Below are 14,135 nucleotides of genomic sequence, written 5' to 3'. Positions count from 1 at the left end.
CTACACAATAAGTTCTCAAATGCTTAGCTGAATAGAAAACACAGAAAAAGATGAGATAGGAACGAGTAGCTTGAAAAGCGGATAAGAGAACTGCAGGTGCAGCGGTACACCTATGCGCACATGATTAGGTGCTATCAGTCTTCTCTCAGAATACTCTCCCCGTTGGGAGAGATACTGTTAAAAATATATGGAAATCGATAAGCAGAACGGCTCGGAGACGGCTCCCTGGATGATATACCCGTAGCTGTATGAATCATACCTACTCTGAAGATGTCCATGCGGCTTTTTTAAAGATGGAATTTTGTCCTCCTTTAAAAACGCAATGCTTACAAACACAGTCTTCAGGCAACGAAACTGAAGTCCTCAATTTCCGAAAATCGCTTTCTTATGAAAGCTCTTTCATCATTAAAACAATCAATAGGTTCCAGTGGCGTAACTATACCCTCTGGGGCCCGTGGCAAATTTTTTTGATGGGGCCCTGTCATTTTAATAAACCCTTTAAGTAGTTATCGGACACTGTATACATTTATATAGATACAGAACTTAAAATATTGATATTTATATTATCGATTCAAATAAAATACACTCGTTCTTACAACACATAGAACAAAAAAAAACTGAGCTAGCAGCCTCTTGAGCCGAGGCCCTCTTGGGTCGGGGGCCCGTGGCATTTGGCCACCTCTGCCACCCTATAGTTACGCCACTGATAGGTTCCTAAACAATGGCAGCTGAAACAGATTTATTATTTGGCAGTCTTGACATCCCTCCAGAAATGATCCTACAAAGCTTGGTGTCCTTAAGTGTTGGCAACTTGCTATCTAAATGAATTATTTAAAAAAACACACCAGTTACAACTACCAGGTCAATTCTTTGCGATTTGTTAAAGTGAGGATCAGCGGTCAAAATGGTTTGTGGGATCCTCCATTCTGTTGTATTTGTTTCGAAATGAGGCTGATAGTCAGTGATACTAGGAGTCACAACAGCTGCGAAGGACGCACGATAGCTAGCATCCCGAGATTGCCCAAGAATATCGACTGACCTATTAGACTTTACGCACAATTTTTTGATTCCAGAAATAGTTGTAAGCAAATGCCTATGCTACAAATTTAGTTGGCTAACAGGTGCGAAGTTAAAAAGTTAGATTGAATTCATTGACGGTCTACTTGACGTTCCTTTGTGTCAGGTAAACCATGTTCGAAACTCTTTATATCGTTTACTTGATTTGTGCCTTGTCTCAAATCCTTTTTTTTTTTTTTAATTACGGTATTTAATTATCGAACCTTCTCACAATGAGACTAACGACAAGTATTCAAATCTTAGCCTAATACATATAATTAATTAATTAAAATTAAGATTTTGGTATAACGGCCCTAGCTATTGTTGCTGGGTGAGGAGATCTCTTCGCCGGAGTCGTGTGTGGCTAGTGTTCCACGTTAAAGACCGCGCCAGCCTGTTTGGATGAGCCTGTAGCTTGGTTGTATACTTTGCTTTTACTTTGTCGATTTCTTTGCACTTTTGCTCGTTAACCTTTATGCGCCAATCTGCTAGCCATTTCTCCAAAAGCCCGAGATGAGCTGATATATTTTGCGTTGCTCTCATGGGGCACTTAGATCGACTTAGAATGGCAGTATCATCAGCAAATGTTGAGGTTATTGTAAGGCCGGTTGTCGGAAGGTCTGCTGTGTAGATTAAATACAGCGTTGATCCAAGCACGCTTCCTTGAGGTACTCCAGCTTCGATTGGATGGTAATCGGAGAGGAAATCTTTACACCGTACTGGGAACTTCTATGCACAAGATATGACTCCAGTATTTTGTGGGCGTTCTGCAGTAGCAAATTTTAAATTTTATAAATCAAGCCGTCCAACCAAACGCGGTCGAAGGCCTGGGCGACATCCAGAAAGACTGCGGAACAGTACTCTCGACTTTCAAATGTATTTCGTATCTCTGCTGTTATTCGGTTTACTTGTTCAATGGTTCCGTGTTTCTCTTCGGAAACCAAATTGGTGCTTTGGGATGGCATTGTGGGACTGCAGGTGTTCTTTTATACGATTCAGCAGAAGCTTTTCAAATATCTTTGATAGGCACGGCAGAAGACTGATTGGCCGATATGATGAAGGCTGGGACTTGTCCTTTCCAGCTTTATGGATCATAGTGATAACGGACTTTTTCCATTGTTGTGGATAATAGCCCCATTTCATCATGCTGTTGAATATGGTAGTGAGAAGATTTACTGCACAGCTCGGCAATTCCATAATCATTTTCGGGGAGATTAGATCGTGTCCTGGCGCTTTCTTTTTTTCCTGAGCCTTGATCACTCTTGTCACTTCTCTTGATTCGAATGCGATAGGCAGGGTAGCCTCTGGAGTGATGATTGTTGGGAGCACAAAGCTGTTTGTTGATGGAAGCGGTTTGAAGACTGTTTGGAGATTTCTCTCTGTTATGTTTATGTAAAGCGGGGATCGGGGCGTAATAAAGCTTTCTCGCTCAGGCGAATTCGGCCGCCGCTCTCCCGCTTAGTACTTTAGGTTAGCATGTAAGAGAAATTTATGAAATTAAAGTTTAGTTTAAATTTGAACTCCCTGTCGTACGCACTGCGTAACTCTCGTTTTCGTTTCGACTTAATAAACCTCGCAAAATAAGAAATAACCACTTCAATCACAAGTTCTCGCGTTTGTCGGCAATAAAAACGCTTATTGTTTTTCATGGTGATCCTGACGTGATCAGCAGTTGGTATTCTTTTTTTCGCATTTTTTTTGGTGTGTAACAAACAATTGAATTAAACAAACAGTTCCGCGTCGGTGTTTTACAAAATTTAAACATAAAGTAAATAACCACCAAGTCGGCGTCGCAAACAAAAAGCAAAAGTGCCAAATAATAATTTTCGTCGTTGGAATTTTTGCCCCTTTGTTGCCGCTGGAATTGTTGTTGCTGCCAAGAAGCCCTTTCGTCGCCGCTGGAGAAGATTTTGATCGGACCACTGATTACGCTTTCGCACCCTATATACCCCAGGCATATGGATACCAAAAGGGAAGGAAGTCGCTGATCAGACCGAATAGGCCAGCCAGGTATAGAGTGTAAAAAGTTGAAAGTTAATATGTGGCGTCTTGTTAAAATTGGGTTCGGCCAATCTTTCAACTTTTTGCATTCTTGTAAAATCGGTAGATAGTGAGCATTCTAACCAAAAAATTTGATTTTCGCATGCACTAACAATTTTAATTCGAATATTATACATTCATACATATTTATATTATATTGCTTATATTTTATACTAGAGGTCCTGTGTCCGCTTCGCTGGTCAACACAATTTTACAACATAAAAGTCAATGTTGCAACATTTTTCAAATATATGGAAGTATAGAAAGATGGTAATTTAACACTTTTCCAGTTTGACTTTTCAACTTGCGCAGCACAATCCAGCCGTGTCTCTTTTAAACTTTAACGCACTGCAATATCGGTATATAGTCGCCATTGGTCCAATATCTAAATTTTCATTATCACTGTAGTTCGCAGTGGGATCATATTGGAATGCCAAGCGATTGAATGATGCCAATGATCTCCATGTGCTCATTTGTCTTTCTTCGCTTAAGTTTTGTGAATATACTTGTTGCTGGCTTGGATGTCTGCTGCCAATGTTTGCACGTCGTCCTCTAAGCATTTTGGACAGAGTGGTGAATTTATCGTCAAATGCACGATCCACATAATTTTCACAGTTCAACTTAAATTAAATAAAAATTCTTTTTTTTTCACAATTTCACAGTGAACTCAATACCCGTTTGTCCATGAAATTAACTGAGCAGAGAACACAAAGGTTTGCAAATTATGTAAAAAAAATTTAATTCACTTGGAAATGATAAATGAAAACCACAAAAATTGAGTTAAAATGCTATGGTAGCGTGTTTGTCAGTGTGATGAGGTAGCAACTCACTTTATATGCGACAATATTGCAATTTTCTTACGGATCCCTAATTTTTTTCAAAATAAATTATAGCCTATTTAACTCCACGATAATATAGCTTTCTATCGGTGAAAGAATTTTTTAAATCGGACCAGTAGTTCCGGAGCCTATTTGCTGCAAACAAACAAACAAACAAACAAATTTTACCTCTTTATAATATTAGTATAGATTTTATATTGCTATAAATATTGAATTAAAGTGAATCGCTTTGGACCTTTAAATTTAAATTCGTTGTTGACCCAATAAGTGCAATTAATTCCACCAATTTCGTCGTAGTGAGCACCAATTTAGGGTTAAAAATTAAGGCCGAAAATAAAGTGATTTAAATAGTGCATCCAGTGAACTATTGTGCAAAGAAAATTGAAAATGTGCTCCTCTACAATTTGTGCGTGGAGTTTATTAGTTCCGGAAGGAATTAATAAATTGATTATTATTATTCTAAACGACTTCGTTAAATTTGTTCGACAAATCCCCTACACTGCAGACGTTCGGCATATACCACTCGTTTATTTTTTCATTTGTTTAAATAATAAAAAAATAAATTAAAATTTTTTATTTTAATTTTGTTTTTTTGAATAAAAAATAAATTCCCAGCCTTCGATTCCCAACCAAATTTAATTAAAATAATAAATCACAATGAGCAACAAGGAAATCGAAGCGCTTAAAAATAAACGAGACGGAATTATGCGAAGTATATCCCGAACTCAACAATATTTGGAAGAGGGTAGATTATCTTTGAATCCAGTCGAATTAGAATGTCGTTTAGAAATTTTAAGTTCGCACATTGAAAATGCTTCGACAATTTAGAATCAAATCGAAGCGAGAGACCCAGAGGATTTGTTTCGGGAAGAATTGGAAGAGACCGCAGTATTGGCCAAGTCTCTGCTAATTTCTCTGATAAATAAAATCAGGCGTACGAGCGTCGATGAATCCGCTCCACCGGCAAGGCGCACTCCCCAATGCCGCCTGCCGAGCGTGTCTCTTCCAACATTTAGCGGAAAGCACCCCGAGTTTAAAAATTTTATAAGCCCTTTTGAAACGTTTGTTGATAAAGATGACACTCTGCACGATATTGAAAAATTTAACCATTTAATATCGTGTCTGGCTGGAGACGCTTTAGGCACAGTCAGGGCATTTCAAGTGACCGCGGCCAACTATCCCAAGGCCCTGGCTAGCCTGAAGCGGGTGTACGATAATGATTGTCTGATTTACTTCGACCATATATCGACACTTTTTAAACTGCCAAAAATGTCCCAGCCATCAGCTACAGCCTTTAGAAACCTGATCAACACAGTCAGAGCTCTGTATGACTCGTTGCTGTCCATTGGGGATGACAAACGTATAACGAATGCCATCCTCATTCATCTAATCATGAGCAAAGTCGATGCAGGAACAAAAAGAAAGTGGGAAGAACAATTAGACTATACTTCGCTTCCGCTTTGGAGCGAATGTGAGTCGGCTCTGGACAGGCGATACCAACACATGGTCGCCGAAGAGGCTTCCAAGCCGAAAAATGTTCACCCAAGCCAGACTTTTCCGAAGAAGAGTGGAAATAAAAGTTTTTCGTTGATCGCTGCCAGGGACGACCCTTCCCTATGTGTGTTTTGCACATCAGCAGAGCATCAAATAGGAAACTGCGCTTCTTTCGCAGCTCTAACAGTGCAGCAGAGGTTCGATTTTGTCAAGAAAGTGCCCTTATGCATTAACTGCCTTCGCAAGGGTCACACGGTCAAGAAATGCAAATCGAACAGGTGCAGGGTGTGCAAATCTTCACACCACACTTTGCTGCACATATACTCGCCTAAGACAAATCTTGCGTTGCCGCCTCCTCCTCAGCCCACGCTCATGCAAGAGACTCCATCCACTTCACATGTTTTGCATAGAGTAATAGAGTAATTCTTGCCACAGCTATCGTGAACGTATCCTCGAAAAGTGGCGAATTTGTTGTGGCTCGAGCGTTGCTTGACTCTGGTTCACAAATAAATTTTGTGACCGACGAGCTCGCTCAGAGACTACAAATTAAAAGAGAGGATGTGTGTATGAGCTTGCGGGGCATTGGTGAAACTAATGCCCAAGCAACAAAGAAAATACATACAATAGTGAAGTCGCGAATAGGGAGCAGCCAGTTGTCGTCCGATTTTTATATTTTAAAGAATATTTCTGGTTATCATCTGGATCAAGCGGTGAACACCAGCGGGTGGAGGGTGCCTGAAAGTATTAAATTGGCAGATCCATTCTTCTTCAAGCCACAAAAGATAGACATGCTTATCGGCGCAGATTCATTTTTTGAAATTCTGTCAGTCGGCCAGATAAAGCAGGGGCCTGAACTTCCCATCTTACAAAAAACTGTTCTCGGCTGGATAGTGAAAGGGAGATGTGCCTCGGAAACCAAAATTAAGGCAGAAAATTCGGTACATCTCAGCTGTCAGGAAGAAGCGTTGGAGTCAATCGACACAACCCTGCAGAAATTTTGGTCTGTGGAGGACTTGCCGCCTAAGGCTAAAGTCCATACTCCTGAGCAGCAACTTTGTGAACAACACTTTGAGAAGAATACTCAAAGACGGTTCGGTTTTCGGTTCGTCTGCCGTTCAAATCTGACCCGAATTCTCTTGGTTTTTCGTATGAAGTTGCGAAACGTAGATTTTTGTCGCTGGAAAGGAGATTGTCCAAAGATCCTTCATTAAAGAAAATGTATCTGGACTTCATGGAGGAATATGCGTCAATGGGCCATATGTCTTCTACTGATAATAGAATTCCAGATGGTCCACACTACTTCATTCCGCACCAATGCGTGCTGCGGCCTCAAAGCATCTCAACCAAGTTGAGAGTGGTGTTCGATGCCTCAAGCCGCACATCGACGCAGGTTGCGTTGAATGATATCTTGATGGTAGGCCCCACTATTCAAGAGGAGCTGTATTCGACGCTACTTCGGTTCAGAATGCACAGGTTCGCCCTTGCAGCGGACATTAAAAAGATGTATCGCCAAGTGATGGTGGACGAAGCTGACCGAAACTATTAGCTCATAGTGTGGAGACGAGATCCTTCTGAGTCTCTGAAGATTTTTAAGTTAAATACCGTGACATACGGAACATCGCCAGCACCCTTCATGGCAATCCGGTGTTTAATGCGGCTTGGAGAGATGGCGCAAGCTAAGTATCCAAATGCTGCAAAGGTCATTCAGGAAGATTTTTATGTTGACGATTTGTTGACAGGCGCCGGATGCGTTGAGAACCTGCAAAGCCTTCGTGAGGAAGTTTCTCAGGTTTTGAAAGAGGCAGGTTTCGAATTGGCAAAGTGGTTTTCGAACTGCCCAGAGATCTCCGCATCTGACAGCGCTATCATGCCATTATTGGCTGACTCAGATGTAACTAAAACCCTTGGAGTGGTTTGGTTACCTGGTAAAGATTACTTCCAATTTCGGTTGGATGACTCTTTCCAGAATCTTCGTCCGACAACTGCCCAAAGTCAAGGTATCGCGATTCGTTCATACAGATCCGCAAGTCCCGATTGAAATACAAGGTTTCGCTGACGCTTCCATGCGAGCATATGGAGCGTGCATCTACGTTCGCACTCAAACTGCTGAAGGTTTAAAAGTGTCATTACTGACTGCCAAATCCAAAGTAGCTCCCCTCAAGACGAAAACTTTGCCTCGCCTTGAGCTGTGTGCAGCTCACCTTCTAGCAGATCTTCTTAATCGTGTAAGGCCATTACTAAATTGCCCTATCAAAAAAGTGGTTCTATGGACCGACTCCGAGATCACTCTGCATTGGATCAGAACTCATCCTTCGTCGTTGTCCGTTTTCGTCTCAAACCGAGTAACTGAGATCCAAGAGTGGTCGGAGAATGCAATTTGGCGACACGTTCCCACGAAAGTAAACCCAGCGGATATAGTGGCTCGAGGATGTGACTTTGAAGATCTCCTAACGTCCATTTGGTTCGCTGGGCCGTCATTTTTACTCGACACAGAAAGTAGTTGGCTTGTAAATCAGCATTTCGAACCCCCTTCAGAAGTTGTGTCGAGTGAGTTACGCAAGTCGGCGTTAACTCTTGTTGTCACACCAGAACCCAACTACTTGCTTCAGAAAATAGAGTCCTTTTCGTCGCAACTGAAGCTGCTGAGAGTTTTCGTGTGGGTTCTCCGATTTATTCGGAGGTGTAAGAATGTTTTACAGCCTTTCGAAAAAAGCATTACGCCAAGAGAATTGAATTTTGCGTTCGAGAAAATTGTAGAAGTCATCCAATCTCACGAATTCAGTGACGACATAGGCAAAATTCGGAAAAAGAAACCGGTATCAACGCAGATTCAAAAGCTAAATCCCTTTGTGCAGGAAAATAAATCAGATTGGTGCTCTTCGACATTATTGCGAGTTGGTGGTCGGTTATTGAATGCTCCTATCCCGTACGAAGCCAAATTTCCGTTGTTGCTAACAAAAAGCTCACAATTTGTTAAAACCTACGTGTCGTATCTGCACGTTACGAATTTTCACGCTGGTCCTCGAGCTCTTGTGAGTCTCCTGCGAGAGAAAGTCTGGTTGGTCAATGCTCAAGACGTATGTCGCCGAACAGGTCGTTCGTGCATGAGCTGCTTTCGATGCAAGCCGCAGCTCTTGACGCAAATTATGGGGAACTTGCCATCAGACAGACTCCGAGCTCTCCGCCCTTTCAATATCTGTGGCGTCGATTTTTGTGGACCATTTAGCACAACATATCGCATCCGTGGTAAACCACCGTACAAGTCATATGTGGCCTTGTTTGTGTGTTTTGCGTCCAAAGCGGTCCACTTAGAGTTAGTGTCTGACCTTACCACTGATGCATTTCTATTGGCTTTCCAAAGGTTCGTGAGTCGTCGCGGGATTCCGGAAAAGGTGTGGTGCGACAACGCGACGAGCTTCGTCGGCGCGGATCGGCACCTGAAAGAGTTCCGGGCCCGTCTGGAGGAGCAGGGGGCGGTATAGAAGCATTCGCATCAAGAAAAGGATGCGAGTTTGCGTTCATACCGCCCAGAGCACCTCACTTCGGCGGTCTGTGGGAAGCAGGTGTGAAGTCTGCAAAGCACCTGTTCCTTCGGACGAGTGGCGGACGTCAAGACGGCAGAGGGAACGTTTAGGCGAGCAATCCATCGTTTGGCTCTGTTACCGATCTTGTCCTGAAGGGCGTCGTCCCTTCAGATAGGGGCGTAATAAAGCTTTCTCGCTCAGGCGAATTCGGCCGCCGCTCTCCCGCTTAGTACTTTAGGTTAGCATGTAAGAGAAATTTATGAAATTAAAGTTTAGTTGAAATTTGAACTCCCTGTCGTACGCACTGCGTAACTCTCGTTTTCGTTTTCGACTTAATAAACCTCGCAAAATAAGAAATAACCACTGCAATCACAAGTTCTCGCGTTTGTCGGCAATAAAAACGCTTATTGTTTTTCAAAGACGTTTTCCAGATGCGCAGCAAATACATTCGCCCTCTCTTCGTTGCTGCGAGCCCACCCTCCTGTTTGTGTGTGTAATGGCGATTCGCTTTCGATTGGTGGACATATACCCGATTTAGTTTTTTACAGTGGATATCGACTGCTGTTAGGGAAAAGATTCTGCAAATAGAATAATTGAGATCGATTACTTTCATCTTCTAGGGCAGTGCGTAGAAGATATGTGCGGACTCTGCCGAATGCAGAGTTATTAGAGTAGAATTAAAACGTTCGACTTGTTTCGGTCTCTAATATGCACTGATTTTAATGTTCGATTTCGAGATTACAAAAGAGAGATATGTATGTATGTACATGTGTGAGCTGCTTGTATAAAAGAGCGTAAGGCGAATTCAAAACATAAGCATATGATTACAGTGTGGGGTAATTAAATATAACAAGTTGGCAAAGACTTCAAAATATTAAGCAAATTAAATATGTTATTCATACAAATAATAATAATGAAATCAAAATTTATGTTGACTTATGATGTCATCGAACATTCTCCGCCCGTTGAATGATCCAAGGAGTATTCAAGCACCAATTTGCTCAGGCAGGGGCGCTATCTTACAGATGGGTCTTCGAATGGTTCCATTTTTCACCTTGATCTCGGCCACTCCTACTCGTCCATCAGCTCCGACATGCGTGTTGGTGATGCGACCAAGGATCCATTCCTGGGGAGGTGTATTATCCTCGTGAACAATCACCATTTGGCCAATTTGAATATTGGCATTGGGTTTGAGCCATTTGGAGCGTGTGTAAATAATCACGCCTCCATAGCTCCCAGAACTGCCGCTTCAAGTACGTAACGCGCTGCCACCGCGTAAGATAAGATGGTCTGCTATCATCAATTGAAGGCTCCGGTACGGACATCAAAGAGGACCCAATTAGCAAGTGCGCTGGGCTAAGCGCCTCTCCATCGTTTGGGTCTTCGGAGAGGGGTGCCATTGGTCTTGAGTTCAAGATTGCCTCCGACTCGATTGCAATCGTTTGAAGCTCCTCGTACGTTAGCCCAGTGTTGCCCAAATTTTTCATCATAAGGCTCTTCATGGACTTCACTGCGGCCTCCCACAAGCCGCCAAAGTGGGGAGCACGCGGAGGAATGAACTTGAACTCAAATCCCACGATGCTGCTGAACTTCTGCAAATTCGATGTGTTGGCTTCGTCGAACAGCTGCTGCTTAAAATCCTCGAGCTGCGATCGTGCACCGACGAAATTAGTTGCATTGTCACAATAAATGCGTAGTGGGATGCCTCTGCGACTGACGAAGCGCGTTAAACAGAGAATAAAATTATTAGTGGATAGATCGGAAATGAGTTCTATGTGGATTGCTTTTGAAGAAAAGCATATAAACACCGCCATGTATGTTTTATATGGCACCTTGCTTCGAATGCGGTATGATGTGGAAAATGGTCCACATAGGTGGACTCCAGTTACAAAAAAGGTCGTTGTGAATGAAACCGATCAACTGGAAGTGATCCCATCATTTGTTCCATTAAACGAGGCTTGTAATGGTAACAGTGAGTGCAGCGCCGTACAATCTTTCGAACGATTTCTCGGGCGTTTACAATCCAAGCCTGAAGTCGCAGGATTCCAATGAGAGCCTTTGGTCCTGCGTGCATGTGCTGCTGGTGGAGATATTCAACGAATTTCAATGTGAAGGAATGATTTTTTGGTAGAAGAACAGGAAATTTGGCATCGAGTGAAATGGGCGCCTTGGCTAAGCGGCCTCCTACACGTAATAGTGTTATCGAACCGTTTGATCCGTCCGTCACTGCTAGGAACGGATTTAGCTTTTGAAATTCGGGCTTTAAAATCTTGTTTCCCTTCAGCTGCTGGATTTCGTTGAAAAAGGCCTTCTGCTGAATATGCGATACGATGTGCTTGAACGCGTATTGCAATTCAGTTGCTGGTGTATGAATTACATCGACTAAGTTCACCTTCCTGTTGACCTTGATTTTATTGAAGACGCGCAACACAAAAGCCATGACTCGCAAAATGCGCCGATAGGATGAGAATTTGTTGATAACGTCATCGAGTAAATCTTCCTTGCTACCACTATCGGTACATGTGAGGACTGTTGCTTTCCGCAGCTCCAACTCTTCACTGGTGTCCTGAGAATTTGGTACTGGTTGAGGCCATCCAGATGAGTCTTGACGTAAGAAGCTTGGTCCACGAAACCATATAGTTTCCATAAGCTCGGACGCTGCGCAGCCTCTTGACACTATGTCCGCTGGATTCTCCTTGCCCGGAACGTGCCTCCAAGTGATGTTTGACGTGGTTGCTTGCATCTCAGAAATCCGGTTGGCGACGAAACAGTTTAGCCTGGACGAGTGCATGGTAAGCCACTGGAGAACGATTCTCGAATCTGTCCAAAAGAAAATATTATCAATGTAATTTTCGAATTTATGCTTAATCTTGGCCCATGTTTGACACAATAAATATGCGGCGCACAATTCTAGCCGCGGCAATGAAATTGCTTTTATTGGGGCCACTTTAGACTTGGCGATGATTAGCATTGATTTAAACTCTCCATCTATGTATGTTCGTAGATATAGGCAACATCCATAAGCTCGCTGCGATGCATCTGAAAATCCGTGTATTTCCGATAGACTTCTTGGTGACGAGTTAATGAATCTTGGGACTTCGATGGTTTGAAGATTGTGCAAATCTTCTTCTTCCACTGAGATTGAAGCTCAGGAGGAAGTGGATCGTCCCAGTTTAGACGATGCATCCACAACTCTTGGACCAATATTTTGCATCGAATAACGACTGGTGATACGAGCCCTAGCAAATCGTACAGGTGAGCTACAAGTGAAACGATGCTCCGCTTGGTGATGACAGATATTGTAGGTAGGGTACACCTGAAACAGAACACATCGAGTTTTGGTTGCCATGACATGCCCAACGTCTTCGTCACATCTTTGGTATCAACTTTGAATTGGAACTCTGCTCCATCGCCTTCTATTTTGCTTGTGTTCCACTTTGCAAGCTCTAATCCAGCCTTAGAAAGTATGCTGGTGACCTCTGCAGCCTTAAGATGAAGTTCTTCGACACTGTCTGCTCCAGTAAGGAGGTCATCGACGTACATATCTTCTTTCAGTACAGATGCTCCGATGGGAAACTGATTGGAGAAGTTATCCGCAATATATTTCAAGCTCCTGATTGCTAGAAATGGTGCACAGGACATGCCGTACGTGACAGTGTTGAGCTGAAACAATTCTAAAGGCGCAGCTGAGGATTCTCTCCAGAGAACAAGTTGATATATACGATCATCTGGTGATACTTCAAACTGGCGATACATCTTGCAGATATCAGCTACGAGTGCATGACGATGTAAGCGAAAGGCAAGAAGTGTTAGGATAAGATTCTGCTGGATGCTTGGGCCAATCATCAACAACTCATTCAGAGAAAGATTCGACGTTGCTTTGCACGATGCATCAAACACAACACGCAGCTTGGTAGTTGTGCTTTCAGATCTAAGGACTCCATGATGCGGGATTACATAATGTGTCTTCTGAGATTCGAAATTAGATGCCAATTGCATATGATTCAAATCTATGTACTCCCTCATGAATTGTACGTACATCTCCTTCAACAACGGGTTGCGGCTCAACCTACGTTCAGTTTGCAGAAACCGGGATTTGGCAATTTCAAACGATTTACCTAGCATGTGAGGATTCTCCTTAAATGGCAAGCAAACTTGGACCCGTCCAGATGTGAGAAACCTTGTGTTTGCCACAAAATGCCGTTCGCATTCCTGCTCTTCTGCGGTAAAACCCTGATCGTGCGAATCAAACTCCTCGATTAGCCAGAACCTTTCTAATGCACCTTGCAGCTCCGTAGAACGTGCCATATTGCATGTTACGACTTGAGATTGCGGAATATCAGAAACCTTTCCGCCAACGATCCAACCAAGTGCAGTATTGACCAGGCAAGGAAGGCCTGAACCCAAAGAAATTTTGCCATTTGAAAGTAAATCAAAAAACTCTTGTGTGCTGATGAGTAGGTCAATTCGGTGAGGCATGTAGAAGCCTGGATCTGCAAGGTCAATCTCTGAGGGTATGTTCCATTGTGAAGTATCAACGAGTCGCTCTGGTTGATTAAGCGATATTGTCTTGGCTACAGCGAATTGTAAATGCCATTCATTTACAGACAATCGTGATCGAATAGTTGTAGAGACCGAGAATCTCATCTGCGTTCTGACATCGCCTATGCCAGAAATGTCATACTTCTGTCTCTCGAATCTGAGCTGAAGGAGCTTGGCCAACTCTTCAGAGATGAAATTTATTTCAGAGCCTGAGTCAAGCAAAGCTCTGGCTGGCTGAAATATTCCGAACTTATCCCTAATCAATACTATTGCTGTAGGAATTAAAGCGCGCCTCGAATGACGCGAAAGCATGGAAACAGCATGTGTGGGTTCCCGCTGCTGCTGAGATGTGTTGGAAACAATTTGTGTTGGTTGCTCTGGATGAGCAGATCTATGCAGAATAGTATGATGTAACCCTTGACAAACGCGGCATCGAGATCTATGTGGACATCTGCTCGCCAAATGGCCGGTGCGCAAACAATTTATGCACAGAGCGGATTGCTTAACGAAATTCAATTTATCCTGCCAGTCTAGTAAACCAAATGAAGGGCACTGAGTGAGAGAGTGATCAGTAGCAGAACATTTTTTACAACCACCCTGTGCCGTAACAAAGGCTCTTCTATTCTGCGTGGGTCTTTCC

The 14,135-nt window shown here is 42.9% G+C and overlaps 1 protein-coding gene across 1 annotated transcript; it reads right to left on the bottom strand.

The window, feature by feature from the left end:
* Positions 1-11,941: 11,941 nt before the first annotated feature.
* Positions 11,942-13,261, bottom strand: LOC122320689. The gene has a single exon (XM_043208857.1). It carries the CDS (start codon positions 13,259-13,261, stop codon positions 11,942-11,944), a length of 1,320 nt encoding a protein of 439 aa, XP_043064792.1.
* Positions 13,262-14,135: the final 874 nt, after the last annotated feature.

This window comes from Drosophila ficusphila, unplaced genomic scaffold (genome assembly GCF_018152265.1).
Source record: "Drosophila ficusphila isolate 14025-0441.05 unplaced genomic scaffold, ASM1815226v1 contig_758, whole genome shotgun sequence".
In the NCBI taxonomy this organism is placed as follows: Eukaryota; Metazoa; Arthropoda; class Insecta; order Diptera; family Drosophilidae; genus Drosophila; species Drosophila ficusphila.
Note: the sequence above shows the minus strand (reverse complement) of the source record. Positions and strands in the feature narration are given on the sequence as shown.